This window comes from Perna viridis, chromosome 15, assembly GCF_037379345.1.
Source record: "Perna viridis isolate PV_CMFRI_1.1 ecotype Kerala chromosome 15, ASM3737934v1, whole genome shotgun sequence".
Classification (NCBI taxonomy): Eukaryota; Metazoa; Mollusca; class Bivalvia; order Mytilida; family Mytilidae; genus Perna; species Perna viridis.
This window is the reverse complement of record NC_142459.1, coordinates 21838717-21856390: the sequence shown is the minus strand read 5'-3', so window position 1 is coordinate 21856390 and position 17674 is coordinate 21838717. Positions and strand designations below refer to the sequence as shown.

General features: G+C 34.3%; 1 protein-coding gene across 1 annotated transcript; it reads right to left on the bottom strand.

The window, feature by feature from the left end:
• Positions 1-1652: 1652 nt before the first annotated feature.
• On the bottom strand, positions 1653-15612 carry LOC148597468 (uncharacterized). Its single transcript, XM_088563948.1, has 2 exons — positions 12085-15612; positions 1653-5487 (listed from the first exon to the last, which is right to left on the bottom strand). Exons 1-2 carry the CDS (start codon positions 15607-15609, stop codon positions 5275-5277), a joined length of 3738 nt encoding a protein of 1245 aa, XP_088420074.1. The 5' UTR covers positions 15610-15612; the 3' UTR covers positions 1653-5274.
• Between the last annotated feature and the right edge of the window lie 2062 nt (positions 15613-17674).

Genomic DNA, 17674 nt, shown 5'->3' with positions numbered 1-17674 from the left:
ATATACAAATACCTGAAATTTCAATAAATGTTTAGTCTGGTTATCTGCATAAACATTTGTGAAAGCAGGTCTAGAAGCCCTTCAGTTGTGTTCGTGCGTCACGCGTAGAGGGTATTTTCAACTCTTAAAGTGTTGAATATTTTTTCAAATTTTGCTTAAGTGTATTATACATATTGAAGTTGTGCATCGTATATCATGAGGAAATCTGATTATTTTTCCTATATTGAAAGCTTGTTGAACTTAGCCATATTTTGTCACTTAATATTGCGAAGAGTACTGCTATTGCGCTCTGGGGCACATATGTCGAGCTAGTAAGAGAGTCTTTTAGAACCTATTAGGCAATTGAACTGTAAGGCATGGACAAATTCCAAAGAATCCGATATCATAAGGTATCAACAGACGGAAGTGATAAAGTTGTTGTAAAACACTCATTAAATAGGAAGAATGGATATGGTGAGTATTTCTACCGGGTTGTAGTGTCAACTCATGGGTCTTCAATGAATGACGAGGAAACCCTCACATCAGTGGGCAGGCTGTAGCTGGCCCCAAAACAACATTATGCACAGATTTAGATTGGAAAATGTATGTATTGTATGTAATATTGAATTGATTGATTGATTAGAATTTAACGTCATATGGTAGATATTTCATGCATTTCAAGATGAGAACCATTGACCAATCGACCAGACTCTGCTTTGTTTGACAACGAATAGAAGCAAGTCAATATCATCTACAAAAAATACTTGACCAAGGAGAAATATGTGTTGAATCAAATTTCGATATACTGTGCACGTGCTTTAAGAATAAACCTCTCATCAGCAGCACTAAATTCAAATATACAGAAAGATCAAAATCCTTTAAAAAGTTGTATAAAAGATCTCAAAACCGAAAGTATTGAATTAAAAGCCAGACCAAGCACCAAGAAGTTCTATCATGTGCAATACAAAGAATGGAGCCTTGGTGTTTTATTTTAAAATTTGCAATATTGCAAATTGCGGTAAATATTATATAAAATGATTCGTGACCTGACAAGTCTAAATGAGAAAAAATCATCACGAACCGATGTGATCTTATCAACAATGAAAACATATTACCGGTAACAAAATTCGTAGTTTTTCTCATTATTACTGTCAAATATATTTGATATGTGTTTACTTGTCCAATGAACCTTAATGGTGTTCGCTGCTCATGTTCAGCCATTTTTGTCAGATTTTCAGACTCATCAGAACACATTAGAATCCTTTTTATTTTTAAAAAAGGCAGCGAACATCCTTAACAATACTTGTGGTGGCCTTAGGGGTATTCTTTTTCATATTTGTTCGTGTTGGGTGTTTTCCGCACTACTTAGTGTAGTTAATTTAAGTATTTCTTTTTTTCCTTCAACTTTGTTCTATTTTATTTCCATTTTACTGTTGAAGCCAGCATTTTACTGTACATGTAGAAGCCCTATTTTTACTGTTGAAGCCACCATTTTTACTGTAGAAGCCAACAGTTTTACTGTATATGGAGAGACCACAATTTTAATTGCAGAAACCAGTATTTTTACTTTCAGTGGGTAAGTAAACCATTTTCACCCTATTGGTTAATATATCTATATCGTATCTCATACTAATGTTAAGAAAACGGGAAAAACACAATCAAGCAAACGGGTTTATTACAAATACAAACTTGAACAAAAATAATTATAGCATAACACAACGGTACAAAATAATTGAGCAAAAACAGCTTCGCCGTTCCAACTTATGACTTTTTATAAACTAGTGCTGAATAAACAATTTGTTCTCGTAATTTTGATGGTAGAACTTACTACCTGGCAAATGTGTGCTGCAGAATTACTTCGACCGATTGCAAAATTTAATGTACTGGACTCCTATGTTGCCAACTATGCGTGTTGATATTCGGAAGGTCTCCCCTAATATACTCCAGCCCTTTTCACAAAAAAATCGTAAGAGTAAAATTAGTCGTCAGTTGTGACGTCACAATACTTAACTCTATTATGACATCATAACTTACGACTAGCTAGGTTTACACTTACGATTTTACTGAAAAGGACCGCTGGCCATCGAGACAGCAATAGTTCATAACGAGTCGATAGCTGATTTATTTATACAGTGAAAACCGTCTTTAATCTAATTATGAAAATCAGATAAACTGTCTAAACAAGATTCTGTTTAACGGGGTAGATTTATAGTAAGGTACACAACTCATACAAATCATTGGAACGTTTGTATTCAGCATTTAACATCAATCCCATGTAAGCATCAAAGTATTTTGGACTGATTTCATTCTGTTTCAAATAAAAGCATGATAGACTTTGGTGAAAGTTAATGTGATACAAACATATCAATGATCAAAAAAAATATGTCCTTTATCCTGGGTCTACCTCCTTAAAGTCCAGTTATAACCATTCATATATATCTTGTTCCTTGGTTAAACGAAATCCGTCTTAACAAAACCAATTTTAAAGTTCAACAGGTATTTGGTTTAGATCTCAAGAGGTTTGAAAAAAACCGAATTGACAAAAAGTTTGAATGTATAAGTACAAAATTGTTAAATTTGAAAATCCTTTTACACGGCAAAATTGTATTTCAAAGTCTAAATATTTATGTTTAACAATTGTCAAATAACTTCTTATTTACCCCGCTTTTAAAATGGACGGGATGTAGTGATGCTGGGTTTTGTCGGTCCTTTCGTAAGTCTGTAATATTTTCGGTACTGATTTCTTTGCAACTATTTATTACAACCACTTTATATTTTGAGAGAAGCTTTAAAAAAAAGTTTCAAAGTAGTAACAAACATTTACTTGATCATTCAGGGCCCTCGTTACAATAATTAAAACATCACTTAATCACAAATAATGTAACAAGCAAGATTTACAACAAAATAAGCATCTGAATCGAATATATATCACCAAAATATCATACAGTGACACATGTATAAGTCGAACCTCGAATAACCAGCAATCTGTCCAAACGAGACACCAACCGAACCAATTTAAAACCAAAAAGTGGTTCGACTTAAAAAGGTTTCATTGTAATGAGGAATGATAACAAATGAATAATAAATATATTGGCTTTCATCAATCTGTTGTAATACACAGTAGATAAACGACTTTAACTGGACACAAAATAGAATAAAATATAACAGTAATCTCATTTGAACATTTTTGACATTTGGTTAGTATTGTGCTATAATACACATACATTCCCTGATTATGGCATGGTCTGTGATTTCTTCAATTGGGAACAGTCAAATGATAAGGGTCTATATATGTACCATTAGAAAGCAACATTGTAAAACGACCTTTAAAACGAAAAAAAAAACAACACACACACCATATTAGATTTGACTTACAGTATAATGCCTCCACCACCGTGGAGCGAACCGTAGTCCCCTCGATGACAAGTCAGCGACAAACCAATTCGGCTAAAGAACTAATCCTATAGCCAAGCCAATTAACTTAACTGGCTATCTAAGTATCACTACCTACTACAGCGCAGATAGACCGTCATGCCATATTTGCATCATATTCGTCGCAGTCAACAACCGCTTTTGGTTAAAACAAATTGTAACATGATTTTGAAATAAATAAATAATATCAAGTCGATTCCTCCTCATTTTGAATTCCTGATATCCCTACATAATCTACAATTCCCATTGATATTCACCACATTCCACACCACATTTCCCATTTTCACTTATCAAATTCCCCGTGCCCCATCCCAAATCACCATATTCCCCATATTCCATCGCCCATTTATCCCAGAATGGGAAGTTTCCCCATACAAAGACTTGTGTCAATTTAACAATATACCAAGCACTTAGTAACAATGTACCAAGGAGTAAGTAGCAATATACAAGTCGATCAACATATAGAACATTCTCTATCGATGGAAATTTCGAACGTTAAAGTAATTCTAAAATATGGCTAACAATTCCCTCTGTTGACTACAATGACATGTACAAAGATCTGTATCATAGTCAATAATCTATATGCAGTTCGTCCTTCGACTACTAATGTGAAATGTAGATTATCTTGAACTCAATTTTACCATCAATATTTAAGTACCAATCCTGCCAACACCAAACAAACGTTACCACTCTTTCGATATTACTTCGTTCTAATACTTCTTTCTTAATGAGGTAGACCTAGGGTAAATGACATAGCTCTTTAAATCAGCGATATGTTTGTATCATTTTCAATTTCACCACATCCTTTCAAGCTTTCCTTTGAAACAGAATGAAATCAGTCCAAGTTACTTCGATGCTTACATTAGATTGCTGAAAAATGGTAAATATAACCATTCCAATGATTAGTAAGAGTTGTGTACCTTACGCTAGGTCTACCTCCTTAATACAGATTTGTATTTTTAATAAATTCACACATCCATCTCCCAATAAAATCCACATAATCAAACCAAAGCAAGAACAATAACTCTCGCAAAGTGCCTATTTCATGCACAATCTTTATGATTTTATTTCGTAAGTGAAACAATTATATGAAAAACCATAAATGGAATGCTATATAACTGTTTCGGAATCAGAAATTGAAGTGAATTTGATATGCAGGAATAAGCTTTGGTGCTTTCCATTATATGGCTCGTTCCACAGATTCGTGTTCCATTGTCGGTTCGTACCCAGTGGTTAGCCACAATTGACGAACCAGACGAACCGGAAATAGAATAAAAGAAAGTTGGTTCGTACCCGTTAATGGAAACAAGCCTACTGTCTTATTTTTATAAAGACTGTTATTTTGATATATAACATACACCAGACAAATGACTTACAAGTACTAATAATTAATCTGCAGTCTATTCTAATTGTGCCACAATATTAAAATGTAAAAACAACATTGTCATTATAATAGTCACAAAGGCACCCGATATTGATTTGCTGTTTACAAATAAAATATCTATGATTGTTTTTTCGTATCGTATCTTTTCTTCAAGCTGAGTATCATATAACCTAATTAGATTGTGTGTTGAGACATTAAATGTCTATTAGGAATTTAGTCGTCTTTTTTTTGTTCTTAATCAAATGGGATTTGTCACAGGATTGTCAACATAAAAAGGAAATTATTACTTGTTACTGTACAGTAAAATTTAATTCTCATTATCATTTGGAGATATTTAAGAACTTTAGCCTTGAATCGTCTAGCTTAAAGAAATAACACTGATACATTGGTCAACAGGTCATGATCTCTTCACCATTAAAAACGATATAAAACTCCACATAAATGACTTTCAAAGATTATCGCCTGTTCCATAACCAAATTTAGTATGTTACTCTACAGGTAAACGGACTATTCGGAACATTTTGTTCCGACCATTTTACACAAATTATGTAGATTCCCGGGTGTTTGACCTCATAGATGACTTCATACAGATTGTCTCCGGTGTATACAACGCATGTTTCGAGTACACTGTGAGTCTTCGGTCCATAGATGGTTACCGACAGGGATCCATTTTCTGGATCGTTCGTCCACACCTACATAGAAAGAAGAAACGTTGTGATAAAACTAAATACACAGTATCAAAAAATATGTATAATATAGGACCATGCAAAATCTAGCACTGCTAACACTATTAAATCAGAAATTATAGTAATCCTAGCTTTTATCATAATTGCGAAATGCGACTGCCTTCAATTCACTAGTAATGTAATAATGAAATCCTCTAACATTATATATTTGTTTGTACTCTTAACACTCAGCCAGACCACACACTGTGCGCCAACCAAATAGTGCCTTCAGTTAGTTTAATCTTGGTTGTTATTAAATACGCAATATATTGTAAGAAAGAGAAATAAAGTCACAACACACATCATAGATAAATTCCTGGGACGCACATCAGAGGCGGTTGAATGATACACTTCATATATAAATACCCGAGACATACATCAAAGACTGTTGTATCGTAAACGACACATTTCATAAATAAAAACCTGAGACGTACACCAGAAGATGCTGTATTGTAAACGAGTAATTAAGGGAACAAACATTGTAATGGAAATCAAAAGAATGAAATCCTGGGACAAAGACTATACATGGAAAACAGACACACACAACAAAGAATATTAAATAAGCAAAGTGATGCATACAAAGTAACAAATCAGCAACTCGGACTCCACTTAAAACTGGGAGCATGGACCAGGTGCACTGGTAGGTTAAGCGTCCTCCTTTCTAGAATAACCCGCCGATTCAAGAGTTCGTGATGACGACCATAAAACTTCTGAAGTGATGACTTCAATCTTGTAGCAACAAAACACTTTTCCAAAAGCCTAATTTTAAGAAGTCTAGCGCGATACAAAAAGTCTGCGTAGGTACGGCAAGCTCTGGCATAGCGTATGAGTTGTGATATGAAAACTCCATACGCAGGTGCTGAAGGGATGTTGCCACAGGTGTAAGAACAGTTAACAATACGGAATGAAAGTCATCGCGCTTGTCGTAGTTTGGTGAATATTTTTCCTTTGCCATCGATCTCTAAGAGTGGGTCCATATATGAGGCTGACTTCACAGTTTCTGTAGTAAATTTTATCTTAGGTTCCTTGGGGTAGATGCGATAAAATCCCTGAAACTAGGATTGTTTAACGGCAATACGTCATTTATATAGCCAAAACTCAGATTAAAGGATCTAGATAAGTGATGTTCTTTTGGATCAGATCAGCTATAAAGTCAGCCCAATAAGGGTGGAGGAATATGTCAGAAAGTAGAGGAGCACAATTTGTTCCCACTGGAGCGCCATGTCCTGATAGGACTGGAGGCCATCTTTGACAGGTTGTTTATATGAATTGTTGTGGAGTTAAGGAATCCAGTACATAGACGGTATATCACAATAATCGTCTTTCGTAGAGGCCAAAAGAGGATAGCACAGATTTATGATTTTCCATAATCTCTTCTTTGAAGAGTGTGGTAGCAGTACAGTATAGGTCTTATTACTGCTATTATTTTCTACGTCTACTTCTGATGATAAACTTTGGATGAAATATGCTTTGCAGACAAAACAATGTTGTTTTGGACCTTGTCTGCTGGTATGACAACAATTTTTTTTTTAATTTAGAAGATATTTGTTTGCTACATCGGGTCCTTAGAAAAATGATGTAGCATTGACACTCCCTGACCTACTCAACACTTTCATACGTATCAAAGACATCACAGCGTTTATCCACTCTGACAGTGAATCAATGCGTTCCTGTTCTTGTATTATCCATTTTCTTGCGCAGTCTTCCATAAGTACATAAAAGTAATAATTTCAATCTATGGAACATGGTTCTCGGTACGTGGGACCTTTAGAAAGGACCTCACACATATTTGAATTTGTCATGGTAGTCTGAGATTATAAGGGTCACAGAATAACTCTAACAACACATGACCTTAGACATTTTGTCCATAATACAAAACAGGGTCTAGGTTAAATCTTCATAGAAATGTTTTGTCTTTATTAGTAAGAAACAGGAAAGAATTCATATGACAATATGACTTTAACCTCTATTGATTCTTGAGTTGCGTTTCTCCCGTTTGCATTAATGTAGTGATGACATGATATGTATATTTCAAAGGCTTTCCTTCTAGAACAAAACAACTTGCAACTGGAAATTAATAAAACATTATTTGAACGGTAACCTAAAAGAGCGTAGAAAAGAGGCAGGTTAAGGAGGTAGACCTAGGGTAAGGGACATAACTCTTGAAGTCGGTGATATGTTGGTAACATATTAATTTCACCAAAACCTATCAAACTTTCATTTGAAACAGAATGAAATCAGTCAAAGTTACTTTGATGCTTACATGAGATTGTTGTAAAATGCTGAAAACAAACGTTCAAATGATTTGTAAGAATTGTGTCCTTTACCCTGGGTCTACCTCATTAAAGAAAAAACACTGACAACAAATAATGTGAAATAACCAAAATAACAAGTATATTTAAACTAAAGGAGATGAGCAACCCGAACTTCACAAAAACTGGAAGCATGGACCAGGTGCACTGGTAGGTTTATCACAAACATATGATTTTCATATTGTTTCAAGCCAAAATTAACATACGAGAATCATATGATAATCATATGACTATCATATGTTAGATATCATATGATTTAACATGATTACCATATGATTTTCATATGAATCGAGCACTGTGGGCGTGACGGCTTTGAAAGTGATGGCCTGAGTTGCAAACGGAACTAATACTAATACAAGCTTCGAACAAATAACTTTGCCAACACAGGCATCTTCACGTTATACCGGAAATATCATATTTCGATATGTTACACATAAATTTGAAACAATTATATCATATGGTTTGTTCAAAGAGATACAAAAAAAAACACAAGTTAATGGCGGAAGATGTTGATGATGTCATTTCACATTGTAAAATCGGATAAATGAGGTGATAAATGAAATATTAATAATTAATCCGAAAAGCATAAATTCTGAAATCAGTTTATCTGTATTTCAAAATATTATCGTAATGAAAATGCTACAAATTGTATCAACGTTCAATAAACTCAATGACATCAGAATGATGTAAACACCATGTATAATAACAAAACAAATCTCATTTTAAATTCAATTTCCATCATAAGGCTTACACCTGTGTTAATTGATTATGATAATCCGAGATTATAAGGGCGTCATAGAATAACTCGTCACGTATTGACTTCGAGTTCATGATACCCCGTATGTTCTAGATATGGAACAGGGCCCACGTGCAACTTTCCAAGAAGTACCAACGTTAATCAATCGTCTATGGAACGAAAAACACTAAAAACTTCATATGACAATATGAGTTTCATCTCAATTGATTCTTGATTTTTGTTTCTCTCGTGTTCATTAACGTGGCGATAACATGTCATAACAAGTTTGAAACTAAATATCATAGTCTATATTCATTGATGTTTGATGTATACATCATTTTGTAATGGATTTGAAGGAACTTAAGACAGGTTCTCAGTTTATTCTGGTTTCAATCTAGAAAGTTTTTATTATTATATATTTACAGTATACGATTTACACTGTAATATTGTTATTTTTCATGTTTTATTTCATGAAGATTAATATAAGCTCAGTCTTTAAATTCGATGAGAGGGAACAAGAGCATTTGTTGTGTAAAGCATACGTAACTTTATTAATCATATAATTATGTGATGATATTAAATACAAAAATACCAATCATATATAATGTAAATTTCGCTATGCAACACAGTGTTTCAAAGAGTAACTTCTAATCAGCAGCATTAGAATCAAGTATACAGAAAAATCTCAATCCAAAAATTAATTGTATGCAAGAAGTACTCAAAAACAAAACTATCAAAATTTGGAAATTAGAAGCCAAACCCGTCCAAGGGAATTTATACAAGAAGTACTCATAACCAAATGTATCGAAAGAGGAAGCCAAATCCATCACCGAGAGGTTCTACCATATGCAATGCAAGGAATGAAGCCAAGAACTCGAATTCAAAATACAGTGAAAACAGTCTGAATCGAACCTAATCAGACAGGTTTTTGGATTATTCAGAATTTGGTTTCTTTGTAATAAATGAACCCTGGTCAAAAAGTAACTTCTCATCAGCAGCATTGGAATCAAATGTGTAGGACAATCAAAATCAGAAAAATAATTGTATACAAGAAATACTCAACAACAAAATTATCAATATATAAAGCACAATCCGTCACCGAGAGGTTGAACCATGTGCTATACAGGGAATGAAGCCTTCATGTTTTAGGACTTTTTTTTAAATTTGTCATACTGCAAATTTTGATAAATATGATTAATAAAATCTGATGTATTTCAAAGTCAGACAAGTCTGGTTGGTGTATACCCTCGGGAATCTTTGGTCTTATCTCCCACTTAACTATGCTAGTTATCAATATTTATCAATAATAAATTTAATCTATTTTTTTCATTCTATTTGTGCCTAGTCCTTAGCCTAAAAATTAGTATTATGCACCATTTTTGATTTATTGAGTCTTATATAAGAACAATTTAGTTTTTATTGTATTTTAGTGTCATTTACAGAGTTATCTCCCTTTGTTCAACAAGCAGTGGCATCAACCCTGTCGTTAGTAGAAAACACTAAAATACCAATCATATATATATATATATTGCATATTTCGTTTATAAATATAAGCGGCCTTGTTCATTGTATCACGTCTTCAAAGTTATAATAATAACTGGTAATAGCTTTTTGAAGAATTATTGATATTTTGACACCTATTTTTCATATGAACTTTATTATACAAGTTAGATGTTATTTAAAGAGACTTGTCTGTCTTCACATTTCAATTTGCGTTTGGTGAATATATCAAAGTATGTGTAAGCCTAGGCCTTTTTGGTTTGTAAAATCAGTAAATTCAGTAAGACTCCATTGACATTAGATAAAAGTCGCACTCACTGTTGAATGCTAATCCCTTTCAAACTATTACTTTATTGTGAAAGAACAATTTATAAGTGTCCTGTTCCTTTAAATACACATAAGTTTCGCGTTATATCGCGAAAATATGTTTTAGTCTACGAAAATAAGCTCAATGGGCTTCCATGGGATGGAAAATATAGAATGAATTGGATAAATCAAAAAGTAATTCAAATAAAACAGACTTGGTATACAGTGTACAGTAACATGTTTTCTGATGTGATTTTGTCTTGTGATTGTTGTGTCATCAATCTTTTCTGATGGTCTATTGGTTAAATTTCGACACTAAAATTAAACTACATGTGTAAGAAATGGCTTAAATTATACCTTTTTTTGTCTTGAAAGAAATAACCCTAATGCACGTGGTTTACACATAAAACTTTTCAGGTTATTTAGTGTACATCATGTGCGTAGTTAAACGTTCATTCCTAAAATAATCATTTAAAGCTATTTTTATAAACCTTGCTTGTGTTAGAACCTGGTGTTTCGCTTTTTTTTTATTTCGTTTTCCATTTTCACGTTCTCACACATTTCCATTATCACTTAACGTCAAACTGTAAACAGTTAAGTCATTTAATTTATTTTTTTTCTCTCATTTACATATTGTTTGAGCAATGAATCATTACAAACAAGACGGTGAGGTACTGTGAAAGTACTGGCGTTCGTTGGGTACCAATTTTTGTGGTTTTCGTGTGTGAGACGGACCACGATGTTTAGTTCCAAATAAACGGAGATTTATTTTGATAATAATAATCCACTAATTTGTGTATCTTCCATATTTCACGCCAATTCTTTTGATGTGTTTACCGAAAACCTCAAAACCATAAATTCAATAATCCACGAATTTGTGTATCTTCCATATTCCACGAAAATTGGTATCCTAGAATTAAAGTACTTTCACAGTAAATTTACATGTATCATCTGATTCGTCACTAAAACGACAGGATAAAAAGTAAAACTACGTAACTAATCTATCAAACTGATTATCGATGATTAGTTTTTTGTCACAAATCAAACAGTAAACTATTAATCACCTCTGTTAGTGGACCAATTATCTATTGAAATCTGCAAAAAGGTGTTTAAAATAAAATCATTGATCTAAATTACAGATCCCCTTTGGTCTCTATCTATTTTACCCTGACTAAATAAATTGTGGACAAAATAGTTTCCATTGTTTGGGAAAAAATCGCTTCAATAATTTTGTAAACGATGAATATAAAGGTGCAGAAATTTTTATACCAACTGACAGACGGGAGCAATAGAAAAAACAAACAAATTTCAATTGAAAAGCTAATAAAAACTTAAAATGAACTTGATTGACTCATCGCCAAACAACAGCAATAGCAATGCATATCTTATTTCATATGCACAACAACTCATGTGTGTGTGTGTGTGTGTGTGTGTGTGTGTGTGTGTTTAGCTAAAACAAGGCACACACACACACACAAAGACGTTTAAAAATTGTATTCCAATCATGAGTCGTTAGTGTGAAATTGTCATTAGTTATGATTAATAAAACGAAAACTAACTTCACTGCTATATGGAAATTTTTATGGACGACAAGTACAGACCAATTTCACAACTATGAACCCTTGATCGAAGAAAAATTCATCCTATTGATCCTATGCGAATTAAATTTAAATGCTTCTAAATCTTTCAAACGTTCTTAAAATATCTCACCTGAAAGTTATTCTTTACACCAACATGTCCTTCCTCTAGTCCTAGCCCATTTGCTTTACACACAAAATCCTCGTTTTGATCGACAGACTGAACCTTTACCTCAAGTCCAAATTGTTCCTGCAAATTGCACTCGCTGTTGTTGTTGGCAATTATGACGTCATTGATTTGAAAGAAGTAAGGTACCTGTACAGATGTGACGAATTTTTTTGATAATGCCGTTAAAACCTTAGACTCTTTAAAGTTTTCTGTTTCACAAATATCAAACGAATCGTGTGTAGATTGGTTGTCATTTTCTACGCTGGAATATTTACTTCGTGGCGACAACGAACTTTCACTATATATAGTTCGTTCAGTCTCAATAACCGAATGTTCAGAATCTAGAGAAGAACGGTTACCACTGTCTAAATGTTTAAAAAGGTCAATTTGGTCTAATAAATTTTCCCTATTTTCTTCGTTGATTCCAAATTTGTTTTTAACATCGCCATTTGGTGTTGATGGTGTGGACGTTCTTGACAAAGTTGTCAGCACTGTCATACCAGAGTCATGACTTAATATCGTATTTGAGTCTGGAAGTGAAGTGGCTGCTAAAGAATCAGGCGGAAAAACGTCACTACACGTCTGAATAAACGTTTTAAAAAAAGACGGCCGATTGTCATAATTTGAGCTATCGTTTAAATCATCTCTGTTTGCGTCAATAAGGCTTATGTCAAAAGTATCATCGGGAGAGTTAGATCTGCTTATTTGACTTTCATTTTGTACTGAATTGTTATTGTTGTCATTAGAGTTATTGCAGCTCTGAATTAATTTCGGATCGAGCGGTATTATCCCCTTGTACGGACGTCGGCAAAGTGCTTGATGATGGTTATCATCTGAAAATCGAAAATTGCTGTACAAGGAGGCCCGTCTGGACGACAGAATTCCGTTATCATCACCAACGCCACTATCCATAGTCTCAACTGTCGATTGTCGAATGGGTCCGTGAAAGCGCACCGGTTCTCTTGAACCCATATCTATAGACAAACTTCGACCATGGTTAGGAACAATATTATCTGGCATTAGCTTAATGTCCTCTTTTGTTTCGTCATCTTTTGTTTCCTGTTTATCATTTGAACCAAGACATACCCTTCGACGAAGGATGCTACCAATACTAGATATTGGTTCCCATTTCGTTTCTCTTAAAATTTCTGAAGCGGTCACGACAATCCCTTTATCGCATTTTACCTTGGGTACAACTATTGATATATTAACGGACGAAATATCATCAACTTTACTGTTCTCAGATATGGTTCGAAATCTAGCTGTTTGAGTACAATCTACTGCTTTCACCAATCGTTGCTCATTATATCCACACTCGTTGTCCAAATTTTCATTAGGCTCGTCAAAGTCCTCAGGATAAATAGAATTCTGTTTTTGAAACGCTGCACGCTTTAAATCACAACTTTTGGTTCTTCTCATGAGAGCGGATTTAGTTTGCATCTCTTCAGCTTCACTGCTCCTTGTTCTCCGAGCCTGTCTCTTTCCATTCGAGGACGTAGATGAACCCGTGTCAGAAGATTGGTTGCTCGTTGAAGTTGAATGATGGTGGTGTTGAGTGAGCCAGTCTTGCACGTTCTTTATTGCTGAGTTCTCTTTTAAATTATTTATCTTCATCTGTTTCTGTTCATTCCGAGATTTTTCCGTGCCATTTCTTGAAAAATCCGCAATAGTCGCTACTTTTTGTTTATCGTTCCTAATATTGTTCAGGAATACAGGTCTGTCTCTACTGTCCTCCTTGTTTTTATCAGTGGTTTTAAAGTCATCTTTATACAAATCTGAGCATTCCATTTTCTCGTTATTTTTGTTTTTTGGAATTTTATACGTGTCATCGTTTTGTGCGTTTATTTCTTGTTGGTTATTATGTGAAAAGGGAGATGCTGGGTAGGCATCAATCTGACTATCACTTGAGACCAGACTCTGAGATTGGTCTATGGCTTTTTCGCTTATGTAAAAACAAGCCTTTCGTAAACTTGCACTCTTTAACATTTTCAGGGTGGGGCTATTTGTTTGACATCGAGGACTGTCTTGGGCAAATGTTTCTCTGAACGCACTATTTTCTTTTAAATTTCCGATGAGACTTTTCAATATCCTACCTTCTAGACTAGGTTCAGAGAGTGATCTATTAAGAAACGATAATCGTCGCGATCTCATACCTTCTCCACTTTTGTTTTGTACATTGCAATTAATTTTTGACGTTGCACTGTCCGAGTTCTGGCGCGGAATTCCATATTCCTGATGTACAAAGTTCTGCAAACTAGTGTCGAAAAACATATTTTCAATTTTTCTCTCCGTTTTGTTTTTATTAAAAAGTCCTATTACATCACTGTCGGTGGAATGTATGCTTTCCAAATCGGTAGTAGCCGGGCTTGAAGTTTGGGATGATAAATTGCTAGGCTTTACATTTAACGTTGACCTCTCAGAAATGCTTGCCATTTTAGGTCCTTTAGAATTTCTTTTTTTATCCACACCTGGGCTTGATGAGCGAGACCTTGACTGATTTACAAGATCATTTGCTGCTCGGAGCAGAGCTGGACTTGATGACCTTGACCTGCGGCAAGAACTTCCATCGTCGTCGGTGTAATCAGAAATATCTGTCATACTACTTTGTCGAGAGTAAGGTGGAGTAGGAGTTTCTGTTATAATAATCTCCTCACCATTTTTGGCGATGACTTTCTTTAAAATTCTTCTTTTGGTAATGGTGTACTGCTTACGAATGCGTTGTTGTTGCTCTGTCTTATCTTCAAATTTGGTATTTGGTTGCTTTGTAGCGTCGGAATTACAATCTAGTGACATAGAAAGTGAATCAAAGAGCATGCGCTTGTCCTTGGTTTCCATAAGATTGCGTCTACTGACGTCACTTAGTTTGTAAACTTTAACCTTAAAAGGAGATCCATCTACGTGTTTTTCTTGCCATCGAATTGACAAGGTGTGTATACCCGCAGAGACTGGGACAAAACTCATAACAAAGCTTCCTTCTTTACTGCAAGTACAGTTAAAATCAAACGCATTGTAGATTGCATGTGCACCATATTGAATGACATTTTTCCAACGAACATACGTATTTCCGTGACCATCCTCTATATATGCCAAAACTCTGGCATCTCCCTGGGTTACTTTGTGATCTGCATTTACACGTTTTACAACCTTATTACGATTTTTCAATATAGAATCACTTGATTGGTGCAAGCTTACAATCTTCTCACTGTATACTTCATTTCGTGGACCTTTCAGTTGAAGGAATAAATCCACCATACCAAAAACGTTTGATATTGAAACACTGAACTTCATTTTCCGTCCAACAACACCAGCCTTCAAACCAGACCCTTGTACTGTGCAACAAGAAACAGGTTGGACAAGTGAGTTCAAACCGGAAATTTTAAGTTCATGTTTTGTCTTTGTTTCAGATGCCCATTTCAATGTTGAAATAAACAAAAATATTTTCTTTTCTGTTCTTTTATCAGCGATAGCCATTTCCTCCGGGGTAAGCATCTCCTACAAATAGTATAGTTGTCTTAAGTTTGTCATCACGTAAAGCTTTGCTCGAGTAGCAAAATCAACAGAAAAAAGAAGTGAATCAGAAGGCCTGTATTATGATGAAAAAAGTTCTTCAAAACTAAATGAATACAAAAAACTTTTTTAAAGATTATTAAATACTATATTGTTTATCTATTCAATGTTAAAAATCTAAATTCATAGGTTAATAGTCTATTATAACTCAAAAGACCATGAACTCTTTGTGGATCCCTGTTAAAGGAGGTAGACATAGGGTAAGGGACATAACTCTTGAAATCAGTGATATGTTTGTATCATATTCAATTTCACCAAAGCCTATCAAGCTTTGATTTGAAACAGAATGAAATCAATCCAAGTTACTTCGATGCTTACACGAGATTGATTTATAGTGCTGAACGAAAGTGTCTATCCACTTAAGCAGACAGACTATACAGTCAAGTTCTTATAGAAATAGCATCTGCGATGTTAGTTTTCTAAGGACTCTACGATCTTATTTATTCATTTGGAATTTTATGCGTAACTTCTGATGATCTGTTAGATTTGTATTTGTTTCTGAACATTTTCGTATTATTCTTTCTAGTTAAGTACCAATCCATCTACAATACCGACACTAACACCGCCAACATTAGAGGTGATTTATGGTGCAGAAAAACCCACCAACATTTTTTTTTCGGTCTTCATATGCTCCATTTTAACGTAACGATAATACTAATGTTTTCTGTATTTTGATCTGCATTTTTGAGAGAACCATTATACATTCATCTCCTGTCATAATTAACAAATCAAACAAAATCAAGAACAATAACTCCTGCTGTGTGCCAATTTCATACACAATCTATACATTTTTTTTCTCGAAAATGAAACTGACACTATAAGACTGGTTATGCGGTCTGTAACTGTTTCAGAATGAGAAACAAAAGTAAATTGTGTGGATTTTTGACATGCATGAATCACCTCCTATCTGTTTCCGTACCAGTGTTTTTATTTTTATTATTATTATTATTATATGCCTTTGTGGGTTTTGGGGGGTTTGCTTTTGAGAATTTTTGTTGTTACCTTCGGCATTTGCAGGTACTGATGAGCCAATCTGATTCCCAGACGGCAATTGTTAACACGGTTGTGTGTTTTAAGGTTGTGATATCCAGGACACGACCCGGGAAGTACTGCTTCTAGGAGAGCACAAATTGCTATTCCATCGTGCCACGATGAGCTATAATTTTCTACGTTTCTCTCCGGAATTTTTGACTGGATCCAGAACAACATTGCATTTCTTCTTTTCATTTCTGCAGAAAAAAGTGTTTATATTTGATATTGTTGAAAAAAATACTTGTAAAATATTTAAAATATTTGCATATTGATGTGCTTATATGTAGCATTCTATCCAATACTGTATAATTATGTGGTTTTTTTTTTAAATATTGATTAATCTGACAAAAACAATTTTCTTCGTTTGCTTGTTATTCAAGTTTACTTGTATTTCAAATGTAATCTAAGCATTTTTAAAAAGCTACAAACGTAAATCACAATAGAAAATGCTCTCTGTTTGACCTTGGCGATGGCATCAATAACATCTACGTCACATTTTCTTATAACGATGCAATTTAGCCATATACGTTTGCATTGATCCGTTTGATGTATGGCTCTATTGATATAGAACTGATTACGACATCTTTATACCATTTATTTTCCGCTATTATTATAATCCATCGGGAGTTCCCTATTTAAGCAACGTGACTATTCTGAAATTCTTCAAAGGATAAATGTCGTTGTTGGTTCAAATATAGCTCTTCTTTTAACCAATCGGAACTACTACTCAAGCCTTTTTCTTTACGTAGAAGATACATTTTCTTTTTCAGTGCAGCGGAAATGGCTGGGTAGTTCCTATTGTCTTTTTAATCGGATATGAAATAGGCAATGTGTATAAGACGTGCGTAAATCCCCATTGTAGAATTACTCCATCCGTCGTCAATTTCGTTTACGCCTGTTTCGTGACAGTCTTAGCGCAACTTTTAATTACATGCACTTGATATTTTGAGAGATA